Source organism: Lacerta agilis, chromosome 8 (assembly GCF_009819535.1).
Source record: "Lacerta agilis isolate rLacAgi1 chromosome 8, rLacAgi1.pri, whole genome shotgun sequence".
Classification (NCBI taxonomy): domain Eukaryota; kingdom Metazoa; phylum Chordata; class Lepidosauria; order Squamata; family Lacertidae; genus Lacerta; species Lacerta agilis.
This window is the reverse complement of record NC_046319.1, coordinates 40,872,496-40,884,704: the sequence shown is the minus strand read 5'-3', so window position 1 is coordinate 40,884,704 and position 12,209 is coordinate 40,872,496. Positions and strand designations below refer to the sequence as shown.

Here is a 12,209-nt window from a genome sequence, read left to right as displayed (position 1 = left end):
AAGCTGACTTAACCCTTGCAAAAGGGTGAAAACAAACAAGATTTAACACTAGTACTAATCAGTTGAGCTGCCCCCACCACATTCATTTATTTGTAGGTTATTTACTGCTACATGTTTAAAGAAGGACAATGGAAACTTTTCAGCCTGTCAGAATTCAGTGGTACCTTGGGTTACAGACACCTTGGGTTATAGACACTTCAGGTTACAGACTCCACTAACCCGGAAGTAGTACCTTGGGTTAATAACTTTGTCCCAGGATGAGAACAGAAATTGTGCGGTGGCGGCAGCGGGAGGCCCCATTAGCTAAAGTGGTATCTCAGGTTAAGAACGGACCTCCGGAACAAATTAAGTTCGTAATCAGAGGTACCACTGTAGAGCTTTATCTCTCTGACCCCAGCAGGCCAAATTGGATAGGTGAGCTGTTGTCTTTTGGAAAGAAAAAATGCTTCTTTTAAAAATAGATAATTTTTAATTCACAAAGGAGCTTGCAGAGCCCTTTACCCGGTAGAGCCTGCTGTTATCTTTGCTACCTGATCTGTAAAAATGGCTTTGTAAGAAGAATATCATGTTTGCTTTTTGTGTGTGCTGCATTGGAAGTTGCCACCGATCAGTCCTTCCATGGCAGTAAACAAAAGTGTTTCTTTGAAACAGCACCAGAACAGTTGACAGTGCTCCTTGAGCTACTGAGTTTATAGAGCTTTCTCAAGTGCCCTCTATCTCCACAGTAATGTGACAAGAAAATAGGAAGAAAAATGTATACTAGCGGGGGCTGACACTCAGACTTTAATGCAAGACTTTCTTGACAAGATATGCCTCTCCTCAAGATAGCAGATAAATTGGATTACTAGAAGTATTCCTGGTCATTACTGCAAGAATTGCTTTACCTTCCTTTCCCCACCCCACCCCTCCTTGACTTGGTTTATTTATTTGTTATTAGTGTGGCTTTCTCAGATCTATGTTTACTTTAGTCATTAGCTATTTTTAACCTGTGTATTAGTTGATCTGAGGATGGGGTGTATTTCATTGAAAAGATCTCTGTATAAATAGTCAAACAAAACCACAACTGACAAGTGAAAAACATAAGAACACTGAGCAGATCAAAATACTTAACTGCAATCAAGAAAGCCCTAATTCCTGAGTAAACAACCAGGCATTGGTGCTGAGATGAGGCCAGTGTTGGTGCCCATTGGACCTCAGAGGAGGAGGGTGTTCCATAAATGGGGCAGCACAGCAGATAAGGCCCTTTCCCATGTCACCATATAATGTATGCACTGCCTGGGAATTTTTAGAAACAATTTTTTTTGGTGATTTTTAAATGGATAGTGTGATTGGTGAGTTTGGACCCATCATGCCAAAAAATGGGTGAAGTCATGCCAAAGTGACATATTGGTCCACCATCTTTATTCGAATTGGTACCTGGCATCATTGCAGCCCATCACCCCCACCTTGGGAAATATTGTACTGAATTTGGTGATGATCTCTTGAGAGAAGACCAAACATAATGCCAAAAAATGGGCGAAGTCATGCCAAAGTCATATTTTGATCCACCACCTTGATTCAAAATGGTGCCCAATGCTCACAGAGCCTGCCACCCTTACTTTGAGAACCCTCTGGCCAAGTTTGGTGATGATATTTCAAGAGGCAGGCAAACCTATGCCAAAAAGGGCCCAGTTACATACCATAGTCACAGTTTGGTCCTCAATTCAAAATGGTTCCTGGCACCTAAACATTAAATAGACCCCCCCCCCCAACCTCAGGACCCCTTGTGCTGCATTTGGTGATGATATCTTGAGAGGCACCCGAATGTATAGAGAACAAACTGACAACCCACTTCCCAAAATTACAGTAGAATTCTCAGTGGCTGAAATTTGCAGTTATTGGGGTAAGTTTCTAAATAAGATCTTGGAAATTTCTGGAACCATTACTGACACCTTGAAATCAGACCGAGAAGCATGTTGGCAACCAGTGCAGTTTTTTTTTAGAACTGGAATGATATGGGCCCTCTATGCTTCCACTTAAGAGGCTAGCCACACATTCTGCAGTAGCTGCTGCTTCCACGTCACCTTCAGATTTGTCACAGAATGTAGCACAGTGAATTGTACAGCCATTTCCCACCTTATCCCTGGAAATCCAGCCGCCTTACTGACTTTCAGGAGTGTACTACATGTCTCATTTCTTATGGGCTCTGGATCAAAATCAGAAGAATCTGTTAAGCCATGAATTACAACTATGGACAGTAGCGGGGGGGGGGGGGGAGAGAGAGAAAGAGAGAGAGAGAGAGAGAGAGAGCTTGAATGAATAATGTAGAACCCCTGTAATTCAGCAGAAGAGTATTGAGGCTTGTAGATGAGCTCCTGTCTGTTCTATCTGCCAACAGTTGGGCGTACTTACCTAAGACAGGGTCATTTGAGGACATTTGGTGCTGCCTGTGTGCTCTTATCTCTCAGGCACAGCATATGTGCCTAGTTTGCTGTCCTCCTCTGTTACAGCATCCTTTGCTAAAGGGAAGAAAATGCACTCAAGATATAGCAGAAAGTGTGTGCTGCCAACAAGTCTACGGGTTAAGAGGAAAAGGAAGACCACTTGGAAATGTACATGGGAACAAGTTAGCAGTCCCACAAAGAGTCACAATAATCTGTTGTGTAGGAAAGAAAAATTAATAGTAATTGGCTCTTAAGAATGTATGGAGGAGTGGGTGAGGGTATATGTATACACACACAAACCATGCACGTGTGCGTGTGTGTTTGTGCGTGTTATCCAAACTATGCAGAGAGACAAACTGAACAAGAAGGAATGAATTTTGATTGTAATTAGTACATTAATTTTGAAAATAAAAACCTGATAGTCTAGTTGTATCAGCACTGAGTCAGCTCTGTGTGCAATACAGCACGTAATTTCAAACACTGGTTACATCTATCAGAACTGAGACACACAAATCAGTCTGCTCATCAGAATTGGATTTCTGCTACAGAGTGCTGAATAGCTTGATGGTGTAAGGGTTACCAGTCACTATTTTTTCTGACCTTTCCTCCAGAGCTTATTTGTGTCTGATATATGAGAGCTCAGAAGTTACCACCTTGTATTTTAGCAACTCTGCTTTTCATTAATGCTCTCAAATGTTAATTACATGTCTCTTTACTCCTGCTTTGTATGAGGATATATCTCCATCTCTTCCCTGTTTATGTATCCTATAATACGGTACTTTTTGTTCCTATTGTCAGGCTCAGCCATCGTTTAAACTTGCCATCTGATGTTGTCTTCTCTAGGTTGGGATAAACATTCCTATGGCTACCATGGTGATGATGGACACTCCTTCTGCTCTTCAGGGACAGGACAGCCTTATGGCCCCACATTCACTACTGGAGATGTGATTGGCTGCTGTGTAAACCTCATCAACAATACCTGCTTCTACACAAAGAATGGGCACAGTTTAGGTAGGCAAACAAACTTCTGGACCAGCTTTATTTTGTTTTGGGGTTACAAACTGAGCCACTGTCAGAAGCATGATTTCTTGGGTGAAACAAAACCAACATGATCTCATTTATTTGTGTCAATGCTGGTAGATTCCAACTAGTGCTGTCTCTTTGTCTAATCTAGAAAGGAAGGACTAATAAAGACTTACTCCCATTTCTCATGGTTGAGATTGGGAGCAAGAGTTCAAGGTTATTGCTCTATATCCACTAAAGCAGACTGTCAGCCCCACTGCAGTTCTCTAAACAGGTGAATATATTGCTATGTGGATGTACAAGATTGAGTGGGGAGGGGGAGAATCTCAGTTAATATTCATTTTAGGGATTCTTGAGCTCACCATGAAGTGTCTTAATGATTAAACTGATTGCTAGAGAAAAGCAAGCAGCAGCTGAGGAACATTTGATTCAGGATAAATGATGTCTAAGGAATTATAATGAAAATGTTTTAATTGTCCAAATAGGGAGGGTAGAACTAGACATTGAAAATGCATGGGCATATGACAGCAGTCTAAAGAGGCCAAAATGCCATAGGATAAAACTCAACGTGCCAAAGACCTTTGGAGAAGAAGACCTTGTATAAGTGTTTATATGCTGATGCTAGAAGCCTCAGAGTCAAGATGCATGAGTTGGAATGTCTGGTTTTAAAGGAGAGCAAAGGTACAGTGGGCATCATCGAATCCTAGTGGAACAGAGAGAACCAGTGAAACAAAATTATCTCTGGATATAAACTCATTAGGAAGGGCATACTGGATGAGTTGTTGCTGTGTATGTCAAAGTGGTTGTAGAATCCCACAAACTAGAAATCTCAAAAGGGACATCTATCTCAACAGAACTGCTGTGGGTGGCAATACCAAGCCGCCAAAATAATTTAGTGCTGGGGATCTTCTAAAATGTTCAAAGTGATATTGAGATGGAGAATGATATCAAAGAGGTATCCAGAGGAGGAAGTGACTTCAATTATTCCCACATGGGTACATGCACATTTCAGTCATGACAAAGAGGTAACATTTATAGATATGCTGAATGACTGAGCCCTAGAAGAGTTAGTCATGGAGCTGACCAGAGGGGAGGTAAGGTAAAGGTAAAGGGGCCCTTGACCGTTAAGTCCAGTCGTAGACGACTCGGGTTGCGGCGCTCATCTCGCTTTACTGGCTGAGGGAGCCAGCATACAGCTTCCGGGTCATGTGGCCAGCATGACTAAGTCGCTTCTGGCGAACCAGAGCAGCACACGGAAACACCATTTACCTTCCCGCCGGTGCGGTACCTATTTATCTACTTACACTTTGACGTGCTTTTGAACTGCTAGGTTGGCAGGAGCAGGGACTGAGCAACGGGAGCTCACCCCGTTGTGGGGATTCGACCTTCTGCCGACCTTCTGATCGGCGCTGCACTTAATCTTAAGTAGTGCCCAATGTGATGTGAGAACCAATTGAGAACAGAAACCGTGGTGCTATCAAATTTAGCCATTTGTAGACAATTGCCAAAAAAGTCCAACACAGTCACAATTGGCTTCAAAAGGGGAAAGTTCCCAAAAAATGAGGGGATTGGTAAAAAGGAAGTTGAAATGCAAAGTCAGTATTCTCTTAAATGCTTAGCGGTTATTCAAAACAGCAAAAATAGAAGCTCGGCTAGAAATATACTGCAGGGCAGGAAAGGTACCACCAAGGCCAATAATATGGTAGCAGAGTCAAGGAAGCTATTAAAGACAAGAAGGCTTTCATCTAAAAAAAAGAAGTCTTATCCAAATGAGGAGAACCAAAAGGAACATAAACTTTGGCAAATAAAGAGCAAGCAGACAGTAAGGGATGTGAAAAAAGTGAGGACCCCATTGCTGCCTAAAACATAAAGACCAGCAACTAAAAAGTTCTTCAAATGCATTAGAAGCAAGCAGAGAGAGAGAGAGGCAGTTGGACATTTGGATGACAGGTATGCTAAAAGAGACAGCACTGAAGCTGAGTGAATTCTTTGCATCTTCACTGTGGAAGATACAGGGAAAATTCATGTGCCTGAACTTTCTCAGAAGGTGAGTCTGAGGAACTGAGGTGACAAGAATCAGGTCCAAGGAACCAGACATGAAAAGGTCCAGATAGCACTCACCCAAGAGTTTTTAATAAATTTAATAAATTATTATTATTTACATGTGAAGTTGCTGATCTTAAAGAGAAATGTGTAATTTGTCCCCAAGATCAGCCTCCATACCAAGAGAATGTATACAGATGACATTATATAATCACATGTGCAGAAACGTACTCTGCATTTTGATTTGGGGCTAAGCTGTGAAGGTACTGGCCAGAGACTAGAGAGCTATGTAGAGCATGGTAGTCATTTTCCTATCCACTAAAGCCCACCCACCCACCCCAAAAAACCACCCTATGGCTTTATTTTCCTTTTCTTTCTGAGCCTTCAGTATCATGGCGAGAATATATTCAGGTTTCTTTCTTGTAATCCCTCAGTCTACATCAGGGATGAGCACCTGTGGCCCTCCAGTCCATGTTGGACTTCAGCTCCTTTAATCCCTGACCATTATCCATGCTGGCTGGAGCTGATGGGAGCTGCAATCCAGCAAAATGTGAAGGTCCACAGGTTGCCTGCTCCAATCTACACAAAGAACAAGTTCAGCATCAAATGCAGCTTCCACTGAAGAATTATCAGTGAGGTCCTCTAGTGAAGGCACTACATGGGCCTTTTCTCTTTCTTAGAACATCAGATTTTAGACGGACTTTCCTGCATTCCCGTTGGTTGGTTGGTTGTTTGCTTGCATGGATGGATGTTGTCTATAGAATTCAACTGCATTTTGTGCTTTAGTTGTTAATTCTGGGTGCAGTCAGAGAGAAAGCTAACACATTGGGGAATTTTTATTTGTGAGAGAAGTTTGCCAAGCTCTGGTCTCCTTTAATTGTCTTTGAAAGACAGCTGAGGTTTTATATAATGATCCATGGTGTGATGGAAGTAGGGTTTTTTCTCTATCTCTCAATTCTAGAATTTGTGGTACTCAAATAAATTGATTAAGAGTACAGTAAGCCCGCAACTTACACAGGGGTTATATTCCGAGGATCACACCCAAGGCCAAAATTATGTATAGTCAAAACACATCTGGTTCAGTGGTGAGTGGGATGGCCAAAGTCTTTTTTCTTTTCTTTTTTAAAAATTTGCCAGGTGCCTAAAGCTGAACGTACACAAGTTAAATGCATGTAAGTTGCGGACTTACTGTCATTCCAGGACTGGCCAGAGAAAGTACTTCTTCACACAGCACCTAATTAGCCACAGTGCAGTGAAGGCTGTTGGTTTAGATAGCTTTAAAGGGGTACAAATTAGTGGTGGCTTTCCACTTAGTGGCTGATGCGTGTGATAGCTGAATGGAAAGCTCCTGATTCAGAGGCAATATGCCATTGACATCCATTGCTGAGGAACAAAAGCGGGAGATGGCTATTGCCTCCATCCCCTGCTCGTGGGCTTACCAGAAGCATCTGGCTGTCCATTTGTGAAGCTTTGCTGGGTTGGAGAGTCATTTGGTCTAACCCAGCTGATGTTCAGATGGCCTGCTACCAGATCTGCAAGCTTTGTTCTTCTGGATTGCTTCATTGAGGGGAGGATTTTTCCTACCCTGGAGGGCAAAGATGAGAGACCAAACCTATTCCTAAAAGAACTTCTTGTTGTTGATGGGAATAATAACCTGCTTTCAGAGCATTCAAGTTATTTATTTTACCAATCAGGTGCTATGTTGCAATTACATTAGCATTAATGTGTTTCATGCCCTACTCTTCCCTATATAGTGTTTGTCGTCCTTTCCAGCCTCCAGCATTGCTGGTCTGTACGTGTTAAAGCCGCTGTGCTTGGCTAAAACTGGAAGCAATCTGTCCTGAGATGCTCCTATTTTAGTGACAGCATTCTAAATGCCTGTAGAACAACTGTGTCACCAGAGACAGGCGGCCTCTCGTGCAAACCCCAATTAGGGTTAAGTGCACAGAGAGTTGTTCTGGCAAGAGGGAGAAATTGGATGAGCTATCTTCCTGGTATATATATGTAGTATATTATTGGCTTAGTTCAGGTGGGCCCAGACTGAAGCATAAACGTTGGTTGGTCTGTCAGTGTAAATTTCACTGATAGGATATTGCACAATAGTTTTATGCATATTACCTTTTCCATTAAGGCTTGTTTCTGGATCTACACATCACTCTGGATCTAAACAGACATGTTTGAAAACTGATATTGTCTGAGGATATTGTCTGACCAACAGGTCAGATGAGTAGTTTTGTATTCTGGGAGCTCTTTCACACTATTAGATAGAAATTGTTGCATTTCCCAGAGTGTTTGTAAGGGGGATATAGTCTCTCCAAAAATGAACAAAGAGCAAATTCTCTAAAATCAGTTGGACAACAGAAAAATATTTAGGTGTTTACAGTCAAGAAATGTAGGACAAAGATAGAGGTCTACAAGGAATGATTTCTGCATGGAGGAACTGCCATCTTCAAGCCTGAGGTGCAGTAGTGAGATCCCTAAAAAGCAAGTGGTATCTTAATGCAAATTCCTCTCCATGGTAAGGATATGAAAAAATAGGTCTCAAATGTAGTGAGGGCCTATGCTGTTGTTTGGTTACTTAAGATGTGGAGATGATATTTCAGGGCTTCTGAAAATAAGGTGTGTTTTGCAGGGCTGATTATTTCAATCTAATACCAGATCCTTCTTCTAAAAAAAAGAGTCCTGATAGAATTTGACCAAGTAAGAAATCAGTCCATCTTGAGGATGGCAGGGAGTGCTTGCAAATTTCACAACCCAAGCTCCTAGTGTTCAGTTCTGTAGGATGAGACTGCCTAACATTTTCCATCCTGCTGTGAAAGAAATCTGCCCCCTCCCCAATAGCTTAATCTGTCAAAAGGGCTAGGGTATTTTTGGTTCAGATTCCAAATGAAACACCAGAGTTGAAATACCACAGTTGTTTGAGGGGAGGAAATAGATATTTGCTGAATAGCCGGAAACCATAATTTCAAATTTTCAAACAAGAAAGCACAAGTGAAGTCTGGGTAGAAATAACAAACCAGTGATATTAAATTCAGTAATCTCTCTCTCTCTCTCTCTCTCTGTGTGTGTGTATGAATCTCTTATTTATATATGATCTTATATTCTAGGGTTCAACATCTATACTTGTGAGACCTTGATTTATCTAAGTTGGTACTCAGCATCTCTTTCAAACCTTCAACCTGGTTTGGAGGAGCTTGATTGTATCAGATGTGACAGAGGGGAGCAGTTGCAGGATCCCTGATTCTGTCAGCTAAGTAGACAGCCTTCTTGAGAGCCCTACAACCTTCTTTGAAACATATCCTTGAGAGTCCAGTAGCGCCTTGCTTTCTTGAAAGGAAAAGGTGGTGATGGTGGAACATCTAGTTTATTGGGAATTAGAGCCGGCAGTGTAATTGACCTTAATCCTGCCGGAAATGTACCAGACTCTTTACTTTGAGTTCTGTAACCCTCAGTGTCTTATCTTATCTCACCTCACTTGGGTGGAGTAAAATGGCTGTAAGTAGGATACCCTCTGTTAATGCCAGAAACGTCCCCTACCTCCCCCAAATACAAAGTGTCTATCCCTTATATATCCTGTGTTAAAACTTTCATTCAGATCTTCAGTGCACTGTAAGGATTATTTTCTGTGGGACAGAATTACTTCTTGGGAGTTGCTTTAATAACAACACCAAAACCTTTGATTAAATGTGCCTGGAAGCCATTTTGAAGTATGCAAAGTGTAATGCACAAAGTATCTGTGGTTTTAAGCAGGGGAAGGCTATAGGGGTAAAATGTAGGGTCCTATGTGTGTGCATATACATGCAAATTCTTCTGTAACAAGTAACGTGAAAACTGTTGCTCTTAGACCTGTTTCAGACATTACTGCAGGGCACCCATATTACAATGACTTTGGTGTCACTTGAATTATTAAGATAGTAGTTTCACTGTGGATGCAGTCAGCTGGTTTCCATCTTTCTCTAAGTTAGGGTGGGCAACCTGTGGCCCTCGAGATGATGTTGGAATCTAGTTTCCGTCAACCCTAGGGATGATGGAAGTTGTATTCCAGCAACATCTGGAGGGCCACAGGTTGTCCACCCCTGCTGTAAATAAAGAGTGAAAGTGACATGAAACATACCTGCATCTAACAATTTCAAAGTGAGACATGGTTATCTCCAGTACTATGTGAAGTTACCCTGTAATTCTCATTTTAAGGAATGGTATTAAATCATTTGAGTGTGGCAGTTGTGTTTTTCTAAGGTATCACCCATGTTCCTCAAATTTTATAGAATAGCATGACCTCCCAAAAGGCCTCGTTTCTGCTCTACGGGGCATTCAACCTGAACTTTGTCACTGAAGGAGATGACAGAGAGTGGAAAGGGAAAGTCAGAAATAAGAGAATGAATGTGCACAGATGTAGTTGCAGGTAATTAGGCTTTCCTGCAGCCGAAAGCAAAGAGAAGAGGAAACTCAGATGCAGCTCAGACCCTTCAAACCTGCCTGGGACCCTTGGGACTCTTGTTTGGCCACACCCCTCCGCAGGCCACATTCCTCTCTTTACTTCATCTGAATCCTCAGCTGCTTTTGTCTGTCTGAAATAAATCCTTAAATCATGATGATGTCTCCCATGTTCCCCACCTCTGCCTTAAAGAAACAAGTAAAACTAACTAGAGCTTTTAAACTTTGGATGAGTTTTATTGTCACTAACAGATCTGCATTAAATTACACCCCCCCCCCCAAATTAGTTTAATTTGATTCCTTATGCAGGCAAACTCTGAACTACTAGCTCGGATCCTTTGAATTCCATTGGTACGAACCCATTCACTCTGTTGCAGCCTTCCTGTTGCAGAGGGCAATGAAATTTTGGTGTTAGTCTTTGTCTGAAAACTTATTGACAGCTTTAACCTCCCTGAAAAGGTTCTAATTCACAATGTGAGTTAATTCACGATTTATGAAACCTTTAGTTCAGCCTTAAGAAGGATAGGTTGAGGAACTAATGCTACTGTCCTAAATATAATTACATGGAAGTAAGAACCACCAAACACAGTGGGAATTGCTCCTGAGAAAGCACAAATAGACATTGCAAGTCTTCCTAATGTCACCGAAGATGGCAATACATGGAAGATCCTGCTTCACAAACCACAAATTGCTTCTGTTGAGGCCCAACATAGAATTTATTATGCTGTAGTATGTGTAATACATTAAAGTTGTAGGCAAATGGGAGGAAATCCTTTGTCTTAATTGTAATATTTTTTCCCCACAGGTATAGCCTTTACAGACCTCCCTGTAAGTACAACTATTTTCAGTATTTTAACAAAAGATTCAAATTGAAGGGAGGGGGAAATTGGCTGGGATGTTTTGATGTCTTCTCTTTGCCATGTCATCTGGAAGTGGTTAGTATGAGGCTCCTTGCTTGGTGTGTTTGCATTGAATCAGGTTGGCAAGTTTCTTTTAGCAAAACTAGCTGTAGAAAGGGTGCTGGTTATTATCAGGCTTTTCTTGGAACATACTGGAAGTGTAGGGAAAACTCAAAATTATTGCAAGGTTGTTTGGAATTCAATAGTTTGTCAGTGATATGGTTTGCCTGCTTTAAAATAAACAATGCAAAACGTCTGTCTAGAATAATGCAGGGCCTCTACGTTGCCGTGGCTGCCTCAGACAAGCTAAAAATAACATGAGTTAGTGAATTGCTGGGCAATGCTAGTTAGCCAAGCAAACAAAGAGAATTCCCAGTTTCTGAAATGTTCCATTTTGTTTTTGCTATACAAACTACATCCACAATCCAAACATTTCCTTGCCTCTTGGACTTGCTAGTTGGAGTCCAAATCTAACAACTGATCTTAGTTACCATGGCAAATCAAGTAAGAAATTTCTTTTCAGCATGAGCAAAATTCAAGGGCTCTTGGATAGAAATAGGTAGTCTGAGGGCTGCTTTGTTCTATGGAACTTTGTACATGAGTGCCAGAGCCGATAACAAAATGCACATGCATTGGTTCCATTAGAAACAGTGCAAGTATGTGTAATTTCCCCTCCTCTTTAGAAATGTGCATCAGCATGTGGGCTGATGCGTTCTTACTTACCACTGGAGTATGCGGCAAAGGAAAAGCCAGAATGTATACCAGCATGTACTTTTTAAGTCTGAGATTATGCATTTTGTATGCAGGAATCAGCACCAGAGTACAAAACATGTAAGCAAATTGCAGTTCCAAAACATGCAAGGCAAGCAGGCTTATAAAAAGAAAATTTTGCAAAAGCAGTAGGGAGAACAGGTAGACCATTCATGAGTTAGGTTAGGAGTGGGAACCTGCGGCCCTCCAGATGTTGCTGGGTTACAACTCTCATTTGCCCTGACCAGCAGATCTAATGGTCAGGGGTGATTGGATTTGTAGTACAACAGCATCTGGAGGGCAATAGACTTGAACATATGCAAGTGCTAGAATTTGCACTTTGAAAGCTACAGCAAAGATACCAGCCTTGTATTTAACAACTTGCTCGGTTGCCATAGGCAACCAAGAATTTCATGCAGGCAAGTGAGCAAGCTGGCAGAAGAGGAGCATTTACTCCATCACTTTTCCATTAGTCCACTTGGTATCTGTGCTAGCTGTGGAAGAAAAGAAGTCATTTCCCTCCATAACCATCAGGGAAATGCAGCAGATTAATGTAGGGATGGATTGCTTTTTTATCTTTTCTGTCAGCCTAATAGATGGAAGGCATTAAAAACAACAACCACCCTTTAACAGGCCA

The 12,209-nt window shown here is 41.6% G+C and overlaps 1 protein-coding gene across 2 annotated transcripts in view; it reads left to right on the top strand.

The window, feature by feature from the left end:
• Positions 1-12,209, top strand: part of RANBP10 (RAN binding protein 10) — a 48,540-nt gene that overhangs the window by 18,919 nt on the left and 17,412 nt on the right. For both annotated transcript variants that reach the window (XM_033158878.1, XM_033158877.1), the window contains exons 4-5: positions 3,267-3,434; positions 10,729-10,751. In XM_033158878.1, coding sequence (XP_033014769.1) covers positions 3,267-3,434; positions 10,729-10,751 — 191 coding nt within the window. The remainder of the gene's footprint in view (positions 1-3,266; positions 3,435-10,728; positions 10,752-12,209) is intronic.